At 39.1% G+C, this 25,177-nt stretch overlaps 1 protein-coding gene across 3 annotated transcripts in view; it reads left to right on the forward strand.

Annotated features, from left to right (window-relative positions):
- Positions 1-25,177, forward strand: part of KHDRBS2 (KH RNA binding domain containing, signal transduction associated 2) — a 554,229-nt gene that overhangs the window by 384,050 nt on the left and 145,002 nt on the right. For all 3 annotated transcript variants that reach the window (XR_015872448.1, XR_015872449.1, XM_088455914.1), the window contains exon 7: positions 9,609-9,691. Coding sequence is in view for 1 of the 3 variants with exons in the window: in XM_088455914.1 (XP_088312040.1) it covers positions 9,609-9,691 (83 nt within the window). In the remaining 2 variants the exon portion in view is untranslated. The remainder of the gene's footprint in view (positions 1-9,608; positions 9,692-25,177) is intronic.

Below are 25,177 nucleotides of genomic sequence, written 5' to 3' on the forward strand. Positions count from 1 at the left end.
AGGACAACTAGCAGCATTTGACTCTTCTCCATTGCTGTGCCCCGATGCTGGGGCTTTGGGTATAGTAAATGACAGCTAATTTATTAAATAATGTTATTCTACTTAAATTGGTTCTTCTTATGAATCATTGTTAATTTGTGCTATAAATAAATGTCATTACAGTTGGTACAGAGCCAGACCTAACCAATTTGGTGCCCTAGGCAACATTTTGGCTGGTGCCCCCAGCAGATAATCAAAAGCTCTCCCGTCACAGCACACTGCTGTAACTAAAGAAAAAAGGGACAGGTTTTAGGGGAAAGTTCTTTATACCTTCACCTCAGAAGGCACCCAGCATAGCACAGATTACACCACAGCACCCATCACCCCGCTCCCAGTACAGCACCCCCACACAGCACAGATCACAACACCCCTCACTCAAAACAGGAACCCTCTCCCAGTACAGCACATAATCTATCACCTCTCACCCAACATTCCTGTCCCAGCACAATACCACTCTCCCTGCACCCCTCACAGCACAAATTACAGCACAGCACACATAACCTCTTACCCAGCACAGCACTTCTCACCCAGCACCACTCACCCAGCACAGCACTGATTACAGCACAGCACCCAACACACCTCACCCAGTACAGCATCCTCACCCAGCACAGATACCAGCACAGCACCCATCACCCCTCAGCCAACAATTCTCTCCAACACAGCACCCCTCACAGCACAGATTACAGCACAGCACCCATCACTCCTCACCAAGCACCACACCCCTGACATCACAGATTACAGCACAGCACCCAGCACTGCACAGATCACAGCACAGTCAACACCCATAACTCACAGTACAGGCTGATCCCCACACCCCACCTGCTGCATATACATTTGCAGGGCTCCCATGTATGCTGGTGGAGCACATCTCAATATAATGGTAGCCAATGGTTGCAGCCTGTTGTTACTCCCTACCCCTTTCTATCCTGGTGACCATCATTATCATCACTAGTCCACACACTGGGTCCCTTCTTACCAATGTGGATGAATGAGTCCACCCATGCCCGTAGTAGTGGCTTATTCCCTGGGTCCCCACTCTCAATATGTCTCCCCTTCCCCCATAGCAGTGTCATTAGCACTCTGAGCTCCCACTCCCTATATGCCTCTGCCTCATACCCACGCCCCAATAGCAGAGTCATCAGCACTGAGCTCACACACACTCTTTTCTCTGCCTCCCCCTCCCAGCCCATATGGTAGAGACTATTTCCACTTCAGATATTGTACCTGGAAGTGACGTGTACTACGGGTGGAAGTGCAGTTTCCTGCCCACACAGTGAGCCAAAAAAAAAAGTTAACCACTTGCAGGCTCTCTTCGCTCGCCATGCTTCGGGCACAGTGGCTCGCTGCACTCGCCACATGGTTATATTCCCCCTCTATGCCCACTTGGATGGTAGGGAATGACTTTGGACACTGGCTGATGATGTCATGGTTGATCTATGGAAGGGGATCTAGCTGCTTCCCTGCCCAAATGTCTTAGTTTCCCCTCCCATAGCAGTGTCATCAGCTCCCACTCCCCATATGTATCTGTCTCCCCTCTTCTAGCTCTTACCTTTATCCTACCTGTGGCTGAGGCAGGGTCCTGCAGCTCCACGCATGTTGTCTGGCTTGCTCTACAGCTGCTCAACCTCAGCAGAAAGTGAAAGTAAACACACTTGCTGCCTATCTGAGACTGCGCACCTGCTCTGTGTCCTGCTGCTCCAGCCTCATCTCCTGGCTGGCTTGGATTGCTGAGATAGCAATCAGCACCTGAGCCAGCTCAAAGAAAAAAATGTGCTGCTGATACTAGGCTTGGGATGTTCCTAGGCATTCCAGTTGCCATTAAGCATATGCCTATAATGCCTATGCCTAAGGCTGGCCCTGAGTTGGTCTGTATTAGTATTATTATTTTGCTGTTTGCAGTTAATGGAAAACACATATTAAAACAAAATGTGGCTAAAACACACAGGACAGTGGCTAGTGATTTGTAAATGTAAACTATTTACACATACTGTATTACATTCAATCCCGGTTGATTTATGACCTAATATACAATCTGTGATCCTCAGGCCTTTTATAGGGTTACTTGGGCCTTTTTACCCGGGCCTTTGAATTTTACATTTTACACAGAAAAAAGAAAATTGCCCTCCAGCACACTGCAGATAAATGAAAAATACTTGAATCCTACATGATAATATATGAATAATCGCTGTGCCCCGATGCTGGTATAGAGGAGCCTTGACGACGGCCCAGCTCTTATTCATATATTTGCAAATGTATGTAAACCAATACCTCTGAATTTCTATTATCATGTAGGATTCAAGTATTTTTCATTTATCTGCAGTGTGCTGGAGGGCAATTTTCTTTTTTCTGTGTTCAGTGTAAACCCCGCCCTTCACAAGCACCTGTAGTATATTAAGCTGATTGAGCAACTACCATACTTTTTGCTTGCAGTTTGGGGCATGAAAGGAGTCAGCATTAGGAGGAGGTGCTGATCCTTATAGTGCCATGTGGAGGTTTTTGGGGGTACCTCCAAGGTAAGTTAGCTCTCAGCTCATACATGTACTGTTATCATGCAGTACATCAATTTGTTATTATATGACCCAGAGTGGGTGCTACTATTATGTAGCAATAATTATTTTGGGGTGAGCGTTTGGGAGTGGGGCCCCCAGGATTGTTCTGGCTGGACCTTGCTCATGGCATCACCACTTAATTCACATAGAATTTTTTTTCACTTTTCTATGCATTTGTGTATTATTTATGTCATTTTAATTCTTTTACATCTCATTAACACTTATTGATTTATCTTTACACACCTATCCTTTAACACTTCACTATCACGTTTTTTCCCCTTTTTGTGTGATGCCCTGGGGGTGGTCCTTGGCTGGAATTTTTTGGGGTGCCTTGCTTCTCGGACATGAACCCCTTAATTTTAGGGACGCTGGTATAGAGGAGCCTTGATGATGGCCCATCGCTTATTCATATATTTGCAAATGTATGTAAACCAATACCTCTGAATTTCTATTATCATGTAGGATTCAAGTATTTTTCATTTATCTGCAGTGTGCTGGAGGGCAATTTTCTTTTTTCTGTGTTCAGTGTAAACCCCGCCCTTTACAAGCACCTGTAGAATTTTACATTTTAAAAGCCATGAATTTTAGGTGAATGGAGTGCTAGTATTGGGCCCTGTATCCCAAATTTTCACCGATGATGTCATTTTAGCCTATTGTCATTACCCTCGTATTCAATTACATTGATTTTTTGCCGGTGCGAAAAGTCAATGTAAAAAAACGGGGATAATTTTTGGCCAGGCTTTAGCAGGTGAAAAAAAGTGCAGAATTGGGGTTTAGGAGTCCAGGCTTAAAAAAAAATAGCCTGCACCCCTGGGAATGGCTCCTAAAAATTATCTGTGTCAAAAAAGTGAAAAAAAAATAGGGACACCCCAAAAAAATTAGTTAAATTTTGGGGTAAAAAAAAATATGGGGAACAAAGTTTTAACCTAACACAATTAATTCAGGGGGGGTTCCCAAGTATGCAGCAGGTGTTTTAAAGAATGCGGGTAGCAGCGGCAGGTGCATTTTTTAAGAATTTTTAAAATGCACTTTAGGGACTTAAAAATAGGCTTACACCCATTTTCATGTACCCCAAATTTGATGCACCTCGTTTTTTTTGTACGAAAAAAACCTAAGTGCTCTTCTTCACCCCTTCTTCCCAGGCGGAAAAAAACACCTGCCGTGGCTATTTAAAAACCAAATTACCTTCCACAGGCCAATATGGGGGTACCCATAGTGATACCTCATGTCTGGAAATCATTAGGGGGGTGCTTCGATGATTTCCCGAAAATTCCCTATTTTCTCCCGATACTTTCCTTTCCGCCGGATCCCTTTTTCGCTCCTTTCTAATTGAATGCGGGGATAAAGGGGGCGTGCGCCTGATACTTTATCCCTGCAAAAACTCTGATGTGGAGCGGAAAGTCCAGCACAGACTTTTCACTCCAATTTTGAATACGGGCCATAGTATCAGGACCACACCTCAGTCACCTTTCAACTTTTTAATAGCATTAGATAAGGTCATCTACTCTCCCCCCTGCTATTTGCTTCCGCAATAGAACAACTGCAAAACCACATAAGGCAGATTTGCGATTGGCATTTGAGGCAAAGGTTGCTTTATCTATTGCTTTATCTATTGATGATGTATCTCACACTCTAACCAGACATAAACATTGGGTGTGACAGGGCTAGCTAGCAAATGTAATGCACCAATAAAGAAGAAAATACATTTATTTATTAACCCCACACATACTGTCCAAAGGTGTCTGGGTTGGGGATGATTGTCCCTGAGGAAAGGTGGGGGGTGGTAAATTTCTTCCCATTTTGCTAGAAATTCCAGTACTGCACTGACTGGTCTAGAACTGGTTGGCACTATGGTGGGAACCCACTCCAACTGCCCCCGCTATAGCGCCAGTAGTCCAGGCTGGTATAGCTTACTGCTGGCTGGCTGGTTTCTTAATTTTTAGTATTTTCCACACAAATAACATGTCTGCAAGGATCTTAGGGAATTTGGCAGTGGATATAGAGCATGTTACTGATATAATCATGGTTTAGAAACCGATAGACATTGATTGCGGTTTACAAAATAGCATCAAATCTGTTGCTTAAAAAAATCCTGTATTTTGAGACATCTATGAGGTCAAACCAACCACTTAGTAAATGTGTCCCTAAGGGGGTGGTTGAATGAGGGCTAGCTGTGGCGGATGCATGGTCACATTGTCAGGGTATTTTTGTGAACAATACCCTGAGAACTGCGGGGGAGAGATTCACAGGGTTACAGATTTATAACAGGCTATCTCCCTGCTTGCATATTCTATTAAATAAACCCCAAAATGTTTAACTTTACAGATAGCATAATTTGTTTATATATTTATTTGAATTACTTTGATTTCAATGTGCAATCTGACTTAGTCAATGTAAAGAGTATTTCTTAACAAACTTTCTGGAAAGAGGTTACATTGGAAATTGCGCATGCTATGGATGAGAAGCAAATTAATTTTCTTAAGCAAAACACAGAATTCTGAAATATGACATGTTCTGAGTCATTTAACAAGACTACATGCCCTTTGGTGCTTAGCAGTGTGTAGGCAGTGAGGTTTCTTTCACCTTTATAAATATCTGGCAAGGTGCTGCATGATTTCCAGTATAGAAAGTGTTCTGACATAAATTTAATAAAACAGTCTTATACTATTTAATAGTCAAAAAATGAAGAGGGGTGGAGATTGGTTGCATAAATAGTAAACTTGGCAGGTGCATAAGAACAAAACAAACATTAAGTATATCCAGGCTTGCCTACCCTCCCGAATATTGGGTGCTGCTCCCGACCCCCTGGAAAGGCAGGCAAGCCTCCGGGCTGCTACCTGACCCCCCCCCCAACTACTACAAAAAACCCCCACAGTGGGGGGCCTGATTACATGATTCGCGCTGAATCACATCACCGTGACTCCGCCCCCTGCTTCACAATGCCAATATTTTCGGCATTGTGAAGAGGGGGCGGAGCAACGATGATGCAATCACATGGTTCCACCCCAAGCTCTGCCCTTAAACCCTGTCATCACCCGACCACACTCCCCGCTGTGCACAGACATTCAGCTCCCTCCTGGAAGGAGGGAACTGAATGTCGGCATGTATGACTATATCACGATGTGTATAATGGCTGAGATGCAGCCCACAATTAGCTTTAGTCTCATGTATACCTCTATTTTGGAGCCATATAGTGGCAATTTTAGAGGAGCAGAAGATTGCACGTGCTACTGACAAGAAGTGAGCCGAGTTATTGATTTCCTTGATAAAGTATAAATGACACAAGTTTCTTGGAGCAGTTCAGAAATATGGTGGCAATTTTGGAAGGAGAATTATTGAAGACAGATCAAAGGGTTGTATTTTTGAAGTATTCATTGGTTTGAGGAGAGCAGCCATTTCTAATCCAGAATAGGACTTTGCAGCATCTTAAAGATGGGGACCTTGGTGTTTAATCCTATAGTTGGATCTATTTTCCATCTTTATGTTATATTCTGTATATTACTGTATATTAGCATATTACTGTAATTCAATTCTTTACACACATAAATGTGACACACAAATAAAGGCCTTTCCTTCACACCCACAATTATGTGGATTATGCTAAACCTAGAAGCACTTTAGGAAAAAAGTGAAAATGTTTTAGGAAATTAAAGGTGGCTCTAATTTAGAAGAAGGGAAGACCTTCTCCAACTTACTGTACAACTCTCCAAAAAACTCCTATTTAGCAATTCTGTGTATTGTGAGTTTGTTCTGTATATATTATAGCAGACTGGTGCTATAAATAGGAATTATTTCTTACTTACAACGCAGTGTGAATATCTGACACCTCTGGTGTGGTTGAGGATTTTACCACAAAGAGTAGCAGAGTAAGTAGAGTTAAATCTCAATACCCTGTGTGCACACTGTAGCTGTGCCCTATTGGCATTCCTCAAGACAGATAACAATACAGGATAACAGATTTGGAGAAAAGAGTGGAACTTATCACAACACATTAGGACACAGGTTTTTAAGGCATATAACTAGTTATGTTTCTCTTTATGGACATTGTAAACTAGCATAAAGGATCACAAGCAAAGTTGGGCAAATAAAAAACACCACCAAAGATTAGGAATGCATGACTATCAACACAGGATGCAAGTAGTAAGAAGTTAGAACCAGTGAAATAACTTAAATTAACATTTCTGTCTCTAAAAGGTTGTTTCAAAGGCAGCTGATATGAGAACCTGGAATGTATTAGCAACCTTTATAGATGAGAAATTATGGGTAGCATGATGGTGCACTGGTCAATTTGCAGCCTCACCAAACTGAGGTCTTGAGTTTGATTCCCATAAAGACTCTTTCTGTGTTGAGTTTGCATGTTCTGCCTGTGTTTGCGTGGGTTTTCCACAATCCAAAAACATACAGGTAGGTTAATTTGCTTCTGACTAAAAAATACAAATAACATAAGTTTATCTGTGTGGGTATATGTGGTAGAAAGTATTGAAAGCTCCTCTGGCACAGTGGCTGATGTGAATGACTAAATATTCTATGTAAAGCACTGTAGAATATATGTGCACTATATAAATAACTTTTAATAGCAAATAAAACTTAGAGAGCACAAAGCTCTTTGTGGAAACTGAGGTTCAGCATAATTAAAGCTGCAGCCCTACATAGAAGATATTAAGTTAATTGAATTACCTTTTAACCACGGACAGTATCTGTCATATTTCTTAGCTGCCCTTCTACAAATCATCTCCTTTGCAAAATGCCTTGGTATTACAACAAGTATAGCTAATGCTTACACAAACATTGGCTCATAGGGGTATATTAACTAAAGTGTGGGTTTTTAGAAGTGGAGATGTTTCCCATAGCAACCAATCAGATTCTACTTATCATTTACAGTATCTAGCACCTTATACAAGATAATATCTAGAATCTGATTGGTTGCTATGGGCAAAATCTCCACTTCTAAAAACCTGCACTTTAGTAAATACAACCCTTAGGCTCAAAGCTTTCTCACACTTCATATGAAATCAGAGGGGGAGGAAGAGGATTTTTCATTGCACAGACCAGTCAGAGATAGGAGGGGTGTTCCTAAGTTTCCCTTATCATTACATTGAGATAAACGTAATAACCTGTGATTTGAGGGAAACCGCAAGATTTCAAAAATTTAGCCACTAGATTTAAAGCCAAAATTTTTTAAAAGGCAAAACAGCAAGTTTTGGTGTTTCAAATCTAGCTGCTAAATTGCGGCCAGTTAATGGCTGCCTGCAATACTCATCATGTGCCATGTGACTGCTTATAAATCATTAACAGCAATCTAAAGAAATAAGCTAGAGGAAAATGGTAAATACCAAGAGGTTCTATTATAGTTAGATACTTGCATGAAATTAATTTTTAGGTAATAATGCTTACATGCTCCTCCAGATATCACTGCTATTTATAATGTGTGAACACCCAATGATGAGGTTGTAAATGGAGATGTAGTAATGTTATCTAAATAAGAAAATGTTCTAAAAGGTAACATAAAAGGTTTCCCTTTTATTTTAACATCAAAATTTCCAGAACTGATACTAGATAGCATAGAGAATAGTCAGTGATTAAATAATTGTATGAAATATTTTAGTTAGGACCAATCCTAAAGTGGTGTTGGCATAATATATTTCTTACCTTTTGCTCCTGAATATATTGTATAGTACAGCTAACATTTATACAGTTTATTTAAGTGCTTAGCAATTTCCTCATCTCATGTTAACTTCACTGTCTCCTTTATAAAGTATTGTAGGTGTTTATTTACCAGTGAGATTGCAAGGTTTAGCCCCCAGCACAGCCTTGGGTCCTGGGCCACCCCCTACTGGACAATTATAATTATCCACTCTTAAGCACACCTTCTAATTAAAATATTATATTTGATCAATTTAAATCTATGGGAAAGAAAATAATACATCAAATACAACTTGATTGTGTAGTTAAATGTTTCATAGCAACATAAGAGGCAAGATTTTGTCAATTGCTATGCTTTATTCATCATGCAAATATTTATCCTGATGCTGTGGATTGTTTAAAAAACTAGGGTGAGGAGGCACATCCTACATGTAAAATGGAAATGTGTCAGGAACTGCTAACTGTTAAGGATTACCTTAGACATCGAAGTCACATTCACATTCTTCATTCATGATTTAATTTGCAAATTAATAACCTTAACAAAGCCAGTACAAAATCTTATATGAAGATAAATGGCATTCAGGTTATACATGAAAATGTTAAACTCTCATCTAGGACTACAAAATCTGAAGTGTGCACAATAGAAGTCTACCGTAGTGTCTATGTGATGATCACATATGGGGCCCATGGCTGACAGTGTCAGCTGCAGACATACCGTATGTTAAAAGCCATCATTGTAAGATAAATATTCAATAAACTGTAATCCTTCATAAAGGACACAGCTTGAATTGGTTAAAATTCTCAATTCTGGATACAAATTATATTAAACTACAAACTGCTGTTTAAAATATTACTGGCCCTCACCCTACACTTTCATGTTTCTGATGAGCCCCGAATCAATTCTGGATACAAATTATATTAAACTACAAACTGCTGTTTAAAATATTACTGGCCCTCACCCTACACTTTCATGTTTCTGATGAGCCCCAAATCAATCAGCAGATTTGATTCTGTCTGTTTGCTTATATAGGGCAATGGGTCACTGACAGCTATTACTACCTGTCATTCAGTTGTAGAGATCTCAGTGTTTTCTGGTTTTTTTTTTACATGTACTGTCTGTTTGAATATACTACTACATTGTATTATTTGTGTATTCTACTGTAGTTTACCTGTATGGTGCCATGGACACTTCGTGGCACATATAAATAAAATAATAATAACAATAGTGATAATCATAATAAATACAGTACGTCATACAATGTCTGTTAATTCTGTACACTATTAATGTTTTGAATGACTGAGAGATTATTTAATGAACATAAAGTAGAAAGTAAAAATTAAATGAAATTTGAGTTTAATGAAGCAATATTCCTATAGGGTTACGATGATGGCTTTAGAGATGATTTTGATGACCAAACTTATGAGGATTATGAAGACAGCTACACAGTGGAACCACAGAGGTATGTTTTTTCTTTCTACATAAAATAATATTATCATTCTTCTTATTATTATTATTATGTATCTGTCAATTTTCTTAGCTGACCTCCTACTATGATTTTCTCCTTTTCAAAATATCTCTGTATTGCAGACAGTAATGGCTAATAGTTTCACAGGTACAGGCTCATAGCTCTCAGCTTTTCATGTGAATTCAGAAGTGGACAAGAAGGATTTTACATTTCACAGAGTAGTCAGAGCTGAGTGGGGTGTTCCAAAGCTGCTCACTACATCATGTGTCATGTGACTGTAGTGACATTGGTAGTCCATGAGACTAGAATTATAAATTATTAATAATAGCCTGAAGAAATAAACCAAAGGAAATTTGTAAATCCCCTTGGGGGCATATTCAATTAGGTGCGAAAAGTCCTGGAGTTTTCGTATACCGGAGTTTCCACCATCATCGCTGGTTTTGCATGTGGAAAAGTATCGCACTCGCTCCCGCTTATCCCCGTATTCAATTCTAAATCAGCGAGAACGGAACCCAGCGAATTCGGACCTGGTGAAAAGTCCTGTCAGATTTGGGGAAATCAGCCTAACACACCCCAAAAGATGCACTGACATTGAGGATCACTAGAGATACCCCTGAATAGGCCTGCTGAAGGTATTTAGGGAACTTAAATGATCTCAATAGCTGCTAATTAGCGTCTTTGCAGAAGTGATGAAGAATAGCATTTAGCAGGTTTTTTGTAGAAAATAAGTAGTCCCAGCAAATTTGGAGTACATGAAAATGGGTGTTAGCATGTTTTGAAGTTGCTAAAGTGAAGTGTTAAAAATCCACCTGCCGCAAACACCTGCAATCTTAAAAACACCTGGGGCATACTTTGCCCCCCCCCCCTGGTGTCTATTTAGCTAGTTTTTAAGTTTGCCCCCGAACTTTATACTTTTTCGTCCCGTTTTTCAAAGTCATTTTTTGGGGTGTTCTTAAGGGTTTTTTTTTTACTTTTTTTGACACCGTTTACCTTTGGGGCACTGTCCCAAGGGTGCTGGGTGGTTCCTGCAAGTTTGCACCCCAAAACCCCAATTCTGCACTTTTTTTCAAGAGGTTTCATAGGTGAATCTTTTGCGCCTATTCCAATGCATTGACTTTCCGCACCTGCGAAAAGTCTTGGGAATTGAATACGGGGAAAAGTTTTCGCCTGGCGAAATGACATCACGGGCGAAACTTTTCATACCTAATTGAATACCCCCCATTCTGATAACAAAACAGAATGCAATTCAATAGAATGATAATAAATGATGAGAAATACTCAGGTTTACTTGTGAAAGTTCTTGTACATGTCTTTTCATATATTCAATTCATCTGAGGGGGACCCTTCATAGACATGATGCTCAGAAAAGTGATAGTCAGTCACCAACACAGATATACACTATATAGACAAAAGTGATGGGACACCCCTATGCAAGCTAAATGCACACCATGGATACCATTGCACACGAGTTCCAAATGGCCACTAATATGGCAGTATTGACAAGAATACTTCATAGGGAAGCCCATGCACTTGCAGTTCTATGGAAACAATAAATGTTTTTATCTGACATCAATAAATTCTCATTAATCTATTTACTGTCAGTGTCCAATCACTTTTGTCTACTTAGTGTACTAAGCACAGATACATGTTGCATGGCTCGCGGTCTTAGTCAATCCCAACGAACACAGGAAAACTCCCTTCAAACACTTTCTGTTTACAAAGTTACTCCCAATGGTATCTGATTCTAACTGATATTATAATTGGTCCATAATGCTTAGCGCTTGCCCACTGTGTGTTACAGGCACACAGGAACAATATACAGTATAACACTGACTCATTGTTTGAGGTCAGTTTATCTTCGAGATCAGTTTGCCATTCTGTTGCAAGTGTGTGTACAAAGATGTGATACCTCCTACTCTGGGCCTCATACAAGATATTTGTTAACCATGCAAAAGTCACCAGTTACCATTCTAACCCTATGGTGACAGGTTTGTAAATGGAGATGCAGTTATGGTATTTAAATAACAAAATATTCTTGTAAAGCTTCCCTTTTATTCTTGACATTAAAAAGGTTCTGAACTTATACTAAATAGTATAGAGAAAAGAGATTAAAATAAAGTGTATGAAATAATTGAACTGACCCACTCTCCTAAACCGGTAATGGCATAGCATGTTTCTTACCTTTAGCATCTGGATATCTTGTGTTGTATGCATTGCTGTATTTATAAAGGGTGCAGGGTGTGCAGTGCACACAGGCTCCTGGGTCCAGGTGGGCACCATACCGCCCAACCTATATCCATAAACTTACCTTGTGCTGGCAAGTGGGTCCGTGCACCATCTTCCAGAATATCACTGGGAAGATGGTGTTGCAAAAGAGAAAGGACCCGCTTGCTGGCACAAGGTAAGATGCAGGGCATGGGGGCCTACACTGCACAGAGGATGGTGTCCGCTGCATATGGGCCTCACGGGTGTTAGTATGCCCCTGGTTGTATGGCTAACATTTTATGTCAAATAACTCAGAATATACAATGATACTATTAATTTTAATATTTAGTTTGGATAATTAATGTGTTAAAGTGCTGATAAATAAAAATATGTATTTATATTTTTTTAATCATAACTTGTTAATGTGGACAATGTACTATTTGTGCTCTGCTTCAAACAATGCTGCCCCCTCCTGAAGCATATCAACTGCAAAATAGTTTAATGAAAGTATTACTGTTACCATTACAATGTCTATAAAGAATTTTTATCAAGCATTTGACTCAGTGCAGTTCTCTATTGGTCTTTGGTGAGACTGCGGCTGATACAGACCACTTCATATGCCCATTTGCAGAGCATACTTTGCTTATGTTTTGCACTGTACATGCTCAGAAACTTAGTGCAGGCAAAAATTAAAAGTCATATTAAGATGCAAACGTATCTCAGTTACAAAGCTGAAGGAATGGGAAGGGGTGTTCTCATTTAGGCAATATACAGTAATTGCAATGACTTGCTGAAAAGCACTGGTGCACCTCTCAGTAGGTATATGTATTGCAGGTGCCTCAAGCTGGTGCAGCTATCTGTGCTTCTGATGATTATTAGAATGAATATTTGCAGTGTATGTTGTATCTTCAAAAATATATATCTAAAACACAGCGTGTAATTTCAATTTAAACTAAAACAAACAAAAGCGGTCACAGCCTAGTCTTGTAGTATCAAATCCGGGGTGAAAAAAGTGCATGTGGTCCCCCTGAAAAGACAGCCAATCCAGGGACACTATCGTAGAGAAACTGTAGCATTGTATCCCCCTGCCATGCTCTCCTGTTCAGCATGGAGCTGAATTTCTTGGTGGAATTGGGCTTGCAAAATTAATCCTATATCCTCTTAGAAAAAGGTATGTTCTTGTGCCCGATGCAAGTGGCAGCATACCCATAGCTTCCAGAGCATTTGGTGGCATTTGAAGAACAAAAAATCCACTGGGATCTGTAATTCACTTTTAAAAAAACCTGTTAAAAAACCATCTACATAGCATGAAAAAAAGCTTAATACTGTAAATAAAGATTCCCTAATGTGATCCCTCTTTTTTCACTTTATTGCCCATCTGAATCCAGGGGATGAGTCTTCTTCTGTCTCTGAGGCTACAAAATAAAATAAAAAACATTGGTGACAAAACAGTTCTCCTGGAAAAAGTTGTGGTGCAGATTTAAAGGCTCTAATCCTGTCTGTTTAATCAAACAGACTGGCTTTGCTCTGAAGTGGGGATTAGCCTAAATGAAGTACATTGACACATTGCACTACATTTATAAAATAAAGTACATTCATAAATATCATCATTGTAACAATGATGAAGATTACTGGTGTATCCAACCGAAATGGGTATAGGATGCCGGCGCTTGGGATCCCATAAGTCAGAATCCCGTTGCTGGCATCCTGACAGAGTTAGGATACTAACACCTGTTGGTTGGTATTCTAACCCTCCCCCTCTTCCTACCCAACCCTCCCTCCCAGGTGCCTGAACTAACCTTCTCCCTAGTGCCTAAACCTACTGACCTTCAGGATTTCGACGGTCGGGATGCCGGCGCTGGGATTCTGACATTTGTTGGGATTCCAGCGACGGCATTCATACCACCGGAATCCCCGTGGTTGGGATATTGACTGCATCCCTATCCAACCATGGTGATACTAACCATACACCTTTATTCCTATATGTTGAGCTTCATGGATCTGAAGGATTCATGCAGCTCTGCATAAAAGAGGAGCATGTGCTTTAGTTTTGTGTATGACTTTTTGGGGAGCAATACTGCATGTTTAAATTAAGGCTTAAGAGTAGTATCCCTTTCTCTCCTATCAACTAACACCGAGGTCTTCAACCTGCAGACTTCCTGCAGCGAATCCCTAACTACCTTACAGGGGTCCTTGGTTGATACTATGGAGCAGTGAAGTGAGGTGAGGTAAATGACTGGGGAGGCACTGGCTAGTATCAGTGCCAGATTTACAGATACATATATGAACCTGTGGGTTCATGTGGGCATTATACAAAGGTTCAGCAGTATATAGTGCTAGAAATTTGCTGTGTTTTGATCAGGGATATGTGGAAACGGTAGGCAGGGGATGCAGTGCCTCACCTGCCATACACTTTTTACTACAGAGTTTTGACTACAAAAATTATTAGAATAACACAAAGAAGATATTTAGAATATTTTTTTCAATTGTTCTCATAATTTCTATAGTCAAAACTCTGGAGTATACCTAAGTATGACAGGAAAGGCTCTGCCTCACCTGACTGCACATCACTGCTATGGAGGGCCTTCATTAGATCTGCACATTTCCTAATTTCATTTTTATAAGGTTGAAGCCAACCACTTGCACAATTCAAGTACTATATCATTTTTTTTTTCATTTTGACTGATAAGTGTTGTATAATGTTGGCTTTCTCCTCTGTAAAATAGTTAAGTAGCAGTTATACATATTTGAAGCACACAAAGGCAATAATTGATTAAAGGCTTAATTATATGGTTTATAAATGGTAATTACAGTGCAGATTTAAAAGCCTGTATTTTTCACCTCTTATCACGGCATGCATCACAAATGCAGTTACCTAACACAAAAGAAGCTAATTCATACAATCCAGTTAAGCACATCCACTTGCTTTTTCTATTCTGCTACTGAGCAAAGTGCTGAAACATTGCTTTAATAAGAATCTCTACATCACTAGGGGAATTAATATATTGAAAGCTTTACTTATGTGATAGAATGACTAAAAAATTTATGGTGCGTACACACGTGACGATCGATAACGATATTCTTGTATGATCTCCCGGGTGTGCTGGTCGATCGATATTGATCATCCAGCACACCATTAACTCACCAATGACTATAGAGATCCACGTTCAAGGATCGCGGGTCCCTATAGTAACCTGGTCGATATCGTCCAGGTTGGCCTGCATGCACAGGCGATGGATGATATCGTCTATAAGTGCCCACGCATCGCAGGTCATTGGGCACCGAAAAATGCAAGATATGAATGATAATTATATGATTGATATTGTTATTGTTCATATCGTCCATTTTCATCGTACCGTGTACAAACCATAAGGCAACTACATGTGTCTGGTTTTAGAAACTAATGTCATCACACAAGCAAACAATGCTGAGTCACCTGAAAACATTGTCCCATAGGACTGATATAGCTGTATTTTGCAAATGGAAAAGGTTTGTGTGCTTAATTAGTCACTTCTCTACATAATGTATAAAGCAAATTTAATGGTGATTCTGTGTGAACTGTATGATTTTAATTTGTCTGTAAACTAGGACGCATTGTAAAATTCAGTCTAAATAAATGATCTACTGCTGTTTGTGATAATATTTGCAGATGTGTACAGTTTTCAATAATTGCTTATATAAATTTAAATGAGAACGTGTGAACAAATTTGCTTGCACTGTTAATACACAAATGCTATGCATTGAAATTCTGGTCTTTGACTAATTATCTCCAAATAGTTGATTAATGGAAGCTATTACATAATAAAGCAAAGTTGCAGGTACAATCAAAACATGTCATATGTACAGATGTGTCCTCGCTCATCTGTGCCACCAATGCGGCAAACGTGCACATGCTTTGCACATGTGTATGCCAGGCCAAGGCAGCATTCGCACCTTGCAATCCTGTGGATCACAGGAGCAAAAAAGATGCACGCACCTGTTTGCGTGACTCGCAAAATACGTGCCGCGGCAAGTAACAGCAGCGGCAAATATGAGCGAGGACACATCTGTATACATTTTCCAATCATACACCATTAACAACACACTATAATAACAGTCCACAATCCAGTTCCTCTCCAGTACAAAATACCAACAGTCACAGCTGTCCTCTCATTTCCGGAATCTCTAGCCATCCTCCTGTGGTTGCCAATCCTTTAACACCTGGTATCTGTAGAACACATTCCCTATTATCTCATATTCTTAATGATCAGTAAAGTCAACTTTCCTTTTCACTTGGAATTTGCTGAAATCCTATATTCGCACTCACTATGCAATATTTGATACATATTCCACGTATACTATTTGTGCCTGAGCTACTTTCTCAGTTCTTCATAGCAGCAGCTAACTATAAAGGTGCTCTCACAAAGTATAACACATGTGAAGGAAATTTTAGAAATGGCTATAAATTATTTACTTACAGTATATAGTGCCAGCATATTCTGCTGAGCTTTACAATTGGAATTCACCGAGGTGAATAGGGGGAGATTTGGTGATCTTGCAACGTTTTGGAAAATGAATGACAATGAGGGCTTGACATGTACTTTACTAAAATCTTCAACAATAAGGATTTTTTGTGCTAACAAAGAGATATGTTGTTATTATAAGATTATATTTTGTATGATGCCATTTTCTATAATAAAAGATAGCTTTTATAAGTGTAGGCTATTTAGTGCCTTCATAGTAATAAAGGTTTGGATGTATGGACTATAGAAATCATTCATGTTGTAATATGGTGCTATAAATGAGTCTTTAGGGTAGCATGCTAAGGATATATGCTGATATGATGATATGTTACTGAAGCCTATAATAATACTATATTCTGCAATTATAGAAACATGTCTGGGACTGACATGGACTGCACTAGGTCAGGGGAAAGTAGCAAACACCATGGGTCCAGGACTGGAAGGGACACTTCCCAAAAAGCAAACAATTTAAGATAATCAATGCTACTGTAGGTGATAAAGCACATTTTTAAAGCTATATTACAGGTAGCTGGAGGCAGACATAAGGATTTGCAGTAAACTGAGTTTATAAAGGGAGGAAGAAGATAGCAGCTGTAATTAAGAAATGTGTGATGATATTCTTCAAAGGTAGAAGGGAAGTCAGTATGTATTGATAGATAGAACATGAGAAATGATGGTGGGAATAGAGCTATAAATATTGATAGGTAATGGTCTAATTTTGGTTCAATACATGAATGAAACTAATACCATGGAGGAAATATAATGGCCTGCAAGATGCTCCATCTGATGCCTACATCTTGCAGAGTATTACATTTCCCCCTATATGTCCTACAAAGGTTTTAGTTGTTTAGCACTTTTTACTATTATGTTAATTGAAAGATATCAATATTGCAAAGTATCATTTCAAATTTAGTTATACATTCTAATACTCTCAGACAGAGTTTCCCAAAGGTGGTCCTCAAAGCACCCCAACAGTACAGGTTTTAGAGTTATCCATGTTTGACCACAGGTAGTTAAATTAAATTGTCTGAGCTACTAATTAATCACCTGTGCTCATCCATAGATATCTTTAAAACCTGAACTGTTGGGGAGCCTTGAGGACCGCATTTGGGGACCTCAAGGCCTCTGTGCCCTACAGAGTTCTGTGGCAATGTCCATTCTATGCAAATTTGTGGAATTACTATCCTCCAATGTTAGTTTAGTTACAGCTTTAATGGTAGCACTGTTTACAGGACTCATTATAAGCTACCCAGTTGTTTGCATTTACATCAGCATATATATTTGTAGGGTGTCATTTATCTGTCCATCCAGTCTGGGCATGGGTTAAAGGCATTGAGTATTACAAACCTCTAATGATTTAATGTTTTCCTTTGAGTGTCCACTTCCAGAACTTCTCCCAGAGACCCTGATGCCTTTGTGATGAGTATCTGTTACATGCTAGAACTGGTGTCCAGTCTCATGCCACTACAAATCTCCTCATACTGATATATAGGGGATGGCCATGTGGCTCTTCCACATTCCTTCCACTGTGTTCTAATTGCAGTCAGGTGATTGCTAATGTTAATGCTACAAACATTAACTAAATGCACCTATTTCAATGGAACTCATGGCACCTCTCCTTTCCAGGGTATAGGCCTCCATCTTTCTTTCTCATTTCATACAAACCGGTGTGCTTATTTCTGTTCCAGACTTCAACCTGTTCAACCATTCTTCTGATAACTGATTTGGGCCATGGCTTCTGCTCCAACTAGCCTGTTTAAACCAACTCACACTGAGGGGTAGTTCTGAAAGCTGTGACCTGTGGACTTCCTGCAGTGAAGACCAAACTACCTTACAAGGGTCTGTGGTATATACTAGGGAGGGGCTTCATTAGTGTTTTGAACCTCTATTTCTCTAATCTTCATTGGCAAAAGTAAATCCACAACCTCTGAAAACAGAAAATATCAGCTATTCAGTGAAATCAGTGGAAGCTAATTATCCTGGCACTTGGTAGGCAATTATGGTATATAAAAAAATGTCATAACCAACACTGTTGCTAGTCCATATGCCAGTCACTACTTTGGCAGAACAAAATGTAAAATCCACTAAATACAGAAAGGATGAACTGCGCTAGTGTAAGTATATAAATATACTTGATTGATCAATAATATAGGCTTCTCTTAACCAAAAAAGTGTCTTTAATAAAGCACAAACATATTACACTTATATATTTTACATATGGATACTAAAACAATCATAATAATTCACATAATCAATACTCAGTAAGAAGTATCCAGTTTTAGTTGCTGCCCTAATTAGTGCATATGGCACTAATACTAAAAGAGATCACTGTCCCAAGTTATTCCTATTAAATGCAAGTTCTCTGCATGGTCAATCAATCAATGGGTAACTAAATGTGTTATGCTCACCGGCCAACTTTGTTGTTGAGAAGTCACCCAAAAATAGTCACCCATAGGAGGTTGATATGAGCTTGAGGTAAAAAGCAAGCCATTGTTAGTATTAGTAGTGTGTGCTCATAGCTGCTACCCAATCTAGTGCAAGTAGGAATGTCCCAAACGGCAAATAGCAGTGGTACTGATAAAGGCACAATATTAGTCCACACAGCAGCAATAGTAACTGGAGATTTAGGGGTCGATTTACTAAGCAGTGTTAGGAGACAGAGTGAAAAGTGATAAAAAAAAGTGATAAGGTGCCAGCCAATCAACTTCCAACTGTCACCTCACAGGCTGTGTTTGAAAAATGACAGTTGGGAGCTGATTGGCCGGCACCTTATCACTTTCTTATCACTTTTCACTCTGTCTCCTAACACTGCTTAGTGAATAGACCCCTTAAACCCTTTCAACGTGTTTCGCTCCTCTCCAGGAGGTTTGTCAAAACCAGTCAAGGTTCTCCCTTTATATCCAAATCCTGATTGATTGATTGATATCAAACAGTTGGAGTTAATTTTGTTTGTTGCCTTATTAGGAAAAACTTGTGATGGTGATCTATTTTATTATTAGTGCCATATGCACTCATTAGGGCAGCAACTAAAACTGGATACTTCTAACTGAGTATTGATTATGTGAATTATTATGATTGTTTTAGTATCCATATGTGCAATATATATATGTATAATACGTTTGTGGTTTATTAAACAATTTTTGGGGGCTAAGAGAAGCCTATATTATATTATATACCTGCACTAGCGCAGTTCATCCTTTATGTAGTTAGTAAACTCACAACCTCTACACCATAGTTTGTGACAGTATAATTTGTAGATGGCTGTTGCTGTTGTCACTGTTCTCTTTGACTACACATGGAGAGCTGAGGCTGTTCTGGAAAGTATGCACTACTGTATTTTCTGCTATAGTCTGACTATTATTTTCAAATTTTTTTGTAAGACATTTATTAGCATGGTTTTTGTAGCATGTGAACTTTATAATTATTACATTGTTATGCTTTGTAAAAACCAGTTCTCTGAAGCATTGCATTCTGCCTTTGGAGTTTGTATTCAAACTATGTATAAGAGTTGGTGTTTAAGGTGTGTTTTCTCAGAAACTTATAAATAAGAGGTAGTTATTTACTGAAACATTTTTGGTCAGTGGATTGGGACATCGTAACCATTTAACAATGGGGCATGTCTATCACAATGGGGGCATGGTCATCGACTCGGTTGTATACCTGGCAAAAAGCACTGGACTGCCCCTTACCCCCCTCATTCTCTTCCAACCACCCATTCACTGCCATACACACCACTGCAGGCGGTACCCATACTTAGCTATCCCCTGTTCAGAGTAGTTATCTAAACTTTCCACTCCAATCCAGTTAATGTAGTCCCAATTGGAATTATTTTATTCTGTTTATTGTTTTGATTTTTAAGGACAACAGGACTTCTTCTTAACCTGAAATTGCTGCTTTTTGATGGTCTGGACCTAGTATGGGCAAAAAACTGCCCTATGTATTAATCTGCAGCACTCCTTTCAAGCTTTATATCAGATTGGTTTGATATACTGTAGCATGTAAAACTAAAACCAATGCTGATAAGTTGTTAAAGGAAATATGGTACTTTAAATGTTTCTAGTTGCCCATGACTGGTTTAGACAACTTAATACAGAACAGTGGAACAGTGACAACTGTGATAATAATGACTGAATCTTATTTCACAAATGAACACAATCGTTACTTTAATCATACAAAACTATTTTTTCCAGAAAATCTAGATTAAAAAAATAGTATCTGTTATTCTATATTCACATAGAGGGCCTGATTCACTACTGATCGCAACTGCGAATGCAATAGCGATTACGCATGCAGTTCAACTGCGATAGTATGCTAATCCATTGCGATCGTTATGCCACCACAGCACTACATAAGGATGCCCACTTTACCTTACACACATCCGTAATAATTAGCAAGACTGCGAAACCATTGGTAACATCGAGTACCATCGCAGCCTCACAGACATTTGCACAAGCTCTGACCTTATTCATAAATTGCTAACTCCATCACACTATATGAGTCCTCAGGCTGCGTAGGGAATTGCAGTGGCTAATTTATGCACAATCCTGCAATGGCGCTCAAATACTCTGGCACACCTGCATTTCCCCGACCACCACCCGAGGCACCACCCACAAATGGCACTTCCTGTCAATCACTCTGCAATGGGTCTGTGTAGTCACTGTGATCGAAGTCCTGATTGCAGTGGCTGGTTCACGCATACGCACTGCGATGCGTACCTATGCGCAGAATGCAACAATCGGCCGATTGCGTGCGTATTAGCAACTGCGATCCAAACTGAATCAGGCCCTTAGTCCGCACAAACAAATATCACACACAGTTACCTACTGATGTATTTTTTTTCTATTTATTAGAGTATCCTAGGTGAAATCTTCTGTTCCAGGTTTGTTAAAGAATTTCTACCACAAAGCTCCTTTGGGCAGCACTGAGACATGCTTTATTGCAAGCAATTAACCTATTTTATTTCTCTGCACCAGTATTAGACCCTTTTATTAACAGGTTCAATACACTTGTTACTTTTTATAGATCAAATTAAGTAAAGGTTAGGTAAAATGCAACCACAGTTCACATATTTCATACAGAATCTTGTCTCAGCAAGAAATGCAGTTGTCAGACAAAGTCAAAGGCTGTACTCCATGGCATAAAGCAGATAATCAGTGTCACAAATAAGATGAGCTGCACACCTAACCTTACATATAATTAGAACTACTTTGTTATATGTACTTTTCTACACAGTTTTCCATACTTCAATTAATTTAAATGAATCCTGTTAATAAACATTGAGCAATGCAGCTTCTGAAGGTGAGGTAATGAAATAGAAGATTTCACAATAATAGTCACACTGATGGCATTGAACGGAATTGCTGGTCTTGTCACATAGTCGCTGCTTGAGGTGTAAAAGCACTGACACGTGACTAATTATAAACTGACAGATGTCAGCTTGCACAGCATGGGGGATTTACTAAAGATCACTGTTTAGTTGCCAACAGTTATAAAATGTTTTCAGGGACACTTTTTTGTAGGGCAGTCACATAACTATGAGTCACTTAGGGCTTTAGCCAATATGAGGACTTAAACAGATCTGGCATTTTCTTGCAGTTAACTTCCACTACTGCCAATCTGAGTTAAATAGAGAAAACCGCCTAAACTGCCTGTCTTTTTATATATACCAAACCATGCCCTCAAGTGCTCCCAGCAGTCCATGAATTAGATGTATTCCTATGTGTGACCAAATGCAGAATTACTGCTGGCTTGATGCCATGTAAGATAAAAGCAGCATGATTGACCACTGGCTTGGTAGAAGGACAACATAAATTAAACTAATTGTTTTCCGTACAGCAAAGACTGTTTACAACACAGTATGTCATACTGTAGGTGCTTATGGATATTTAAATGGTAATTAAATGTCTCTGTAATTGGATACTTTGACTATTAGGGACTTTAGAAAAGAAGGGTGGACAAATGGCCTGGTATGATGGGTTACATGTGCCTTTATACCACCGTGTGTGGCATTAAAAAAAAAAAAAACACTTGTTCAGAAGACAAAGCATTGCCTATGTACTCACTGTGTCCTGCCTAGTAAGTGACAAGTGCAGAAAACAATACTTCTTTGCAAGAGTCAGTGTGTTCTAAAACTATACATCTATTGAAATATCACTATCAATCAGTGTATTGGACAGATTGTTATATACTCTATTATGACAAGTACACAAATTGTTCACTTTGGATTTATTACAGTACTACATGTAATAAAAGGAGATAAATATTTAAATATAGGCAATTTATATAGTGAAAAAAGACCTATACAAATCTATAAGACTCCAAGAGATTGTGAGTCAATGTAAGTCTAACTATGGGGGCATGTTAAATAAAAAATAGGCAAATCCGTCAAAGTTAATAAACTGTTCAAACAACAAGTTACACTGGTTACGAAAAAAAACATGCCTACTCTCCTTGGATACACCTCCATAAAGCTATGTTTAAGATGATGTGCAATAATCTGAAGAAATTAGTATTTGTAAGCATCACATTAAAGATCAGCCTCCTATTACAGTACATTAGTTCCCCTCCACTTTAATTTAATTCAATTCAACTTTTTAATCTTTTCCTTGTAAAATATTGCTTGGTTTAATCTTATATAGGGGTTAATAATGAGAGTGGATATAAGCACAGCTCCCAACATTGATAAATTACTAACAAGAACACGGGGGTGACATTACTGTGACAATTACAGTGCAATATCCTAGTCCTTTTGCACAGTGAATATCACTGTATATCCAACTGCAGAGTAAGGAAAACCCATATAATGTGCCTTCTACAACCCTTTTTATTAATAATCTTGCCCCACAAACTGAAATTTGTGCATTTGCTTTGTAAGGAATTGCCTAATTTTACCAAACTAAGTCTACATGTGCTTCTGATCAGTAATTCCATGCACCTTAAGAACTCCCATCACCAGCATTCCGCTTCAAAATGACCTGCTCAGTGTGCACAGGATATAATAGTCAGGGTCAGCTTACCGTTCACGTATCACAATTAGCATCACAGATATAATTCCCTAGAACAGTAGAGGCACACAAATGCCAGAAGGACTTTAAGTTCATTTTTGAAAGCCTATAGACATAGTACATTTGTTCATGATTTCTAATTAGATTACTTACATTCAAATAAAATTCAGAATTACTTACATTGATATTGCCATCTTTACTTTGCTCCCCTCTGCACAGCAAGGAATGACTCTGTCAATGAGGAACATTCTCACTTCACCTAAATCATCCCTTTGCCTAGTAAAAATGTCCTGCACAAATCCATATGCACCATATTACCAAAATGGTGGTAAGAGACACCATCACATGTACACTACTTAATCTAAAATGGTCTATAACAATAATAATGATAATTATATATCTTAATAATAACATTCTCCTTCTTTTTTTCAAAGACCTTCCTTATGAAAGACTTTTAAATCTCAACATTACTTTAGTGAAGATAGTCGTACACAACTCAGTCGCATATGCACTTGCAACTAAAAGGGCACAACTTGGAGTATCAATGAAACTGCAGGCTCTGTAAAGTTGCATGTATGTGTATTTATGTTCTAAAGGCCTGATTCTGATTATCACATCTTTGCCATACTATGCATGTTTCAGAGTGGTATGTTTCTAGGCTATTTCACTTCTACCGCTTAATGGGCATTTCAAAGTGACAGCAATATGAATGAATGCAAGAGAATCATCCATCGGGGTGTTTCGTGGAAATTTACCTAGAGTTGCTCACTATTGTCAGTCATGCATATGCATTCTGGATGATGAATTCAGATGGATCTCCTGGGTCTAGCATGGGTGGAGGTGTAAATGCCAATGGTAATGATGACAACTGCTCTCCTTTATAGAAGAGTGGGGCAGGGAGATAGCATAAATGTGTAAGCATTAGGACATGCACTCACTCACATTCCTTTTGTAGCGATCGCCTTGAGTTACATTTGCATTACATTTGACTCATAATCAGGCCCTAAGTGTTCAGGCTAAGATATTCAAATATTCTAATGATATCAACAATTTACTTGACAGCAGCAGCATTTATATACTGTACTCTACCACTTATCAGAGTCTCTTCTCCAGTGCTTGGCAACCTAGGAGAACCACTGAGAGTTCTACAGTCATAGGGATGAAGATTTCCTTGTTAGGCAAAGAAGCATCCAGGTTGCTAACGATACAGTAATTAAATGTATTGAAAGTTATTAAAGAGATTACCCATCCATTGCTGTGGTCACTAAAGACCTGGTCATTCCATTCCTGACACCACAGCCCCAATATTTGGACATTCAAAATATGAACAAAATAAGACTCTACTGATCTGTCCAACCCCTGCCACAATCTACTGTACCTAGAAAGGCCACTTTTGTTTGCAACAATGGGCCTGATTCAGAGTTGTACACTGTAGCTGCTACCTGATGCTAATGGAAAAGCTGCAGGGACTTGTACTGAGATGCCCACCAGAGCCATCGCAGCGTCAGATGCAGATCATGCAAACATCGACTCCCTGAGTGAAGCTATGGTCATTCAGAAGGCTGCAGCAACTGAGATGCCGCAGCCATGTCATCTGTGTACTTGTTCGCAAACACAACCCTGAAAATGGCTACGACATGCCTCAATAGTAGCCATCACTCCCCGTTACCTCCTACTAAACATTCACCTCTTGTCAATCACTTGTGAATGAATCCTCTCTGCAACCGTAACAGCAATTCAATTGCCACTCATGAGCATTGCGGCTGTGA

The sequence above is a fragment of the Taudactylus pleione genome, unplaced genomic scaffold, assembly GCF_031769625.1.
Source record: "Taudactylus pleione unplaced genomic scaffold, aTauple2 ptg000678l, whole genome shotgun sequence".
NCBI classification, from domain to species: domain Eukaryota; kingdom Metazoa; phylum Chordata; class Amphibia; order Anura; family Myobatrachidae; genus Taudactylus; species Taudactylus pleione.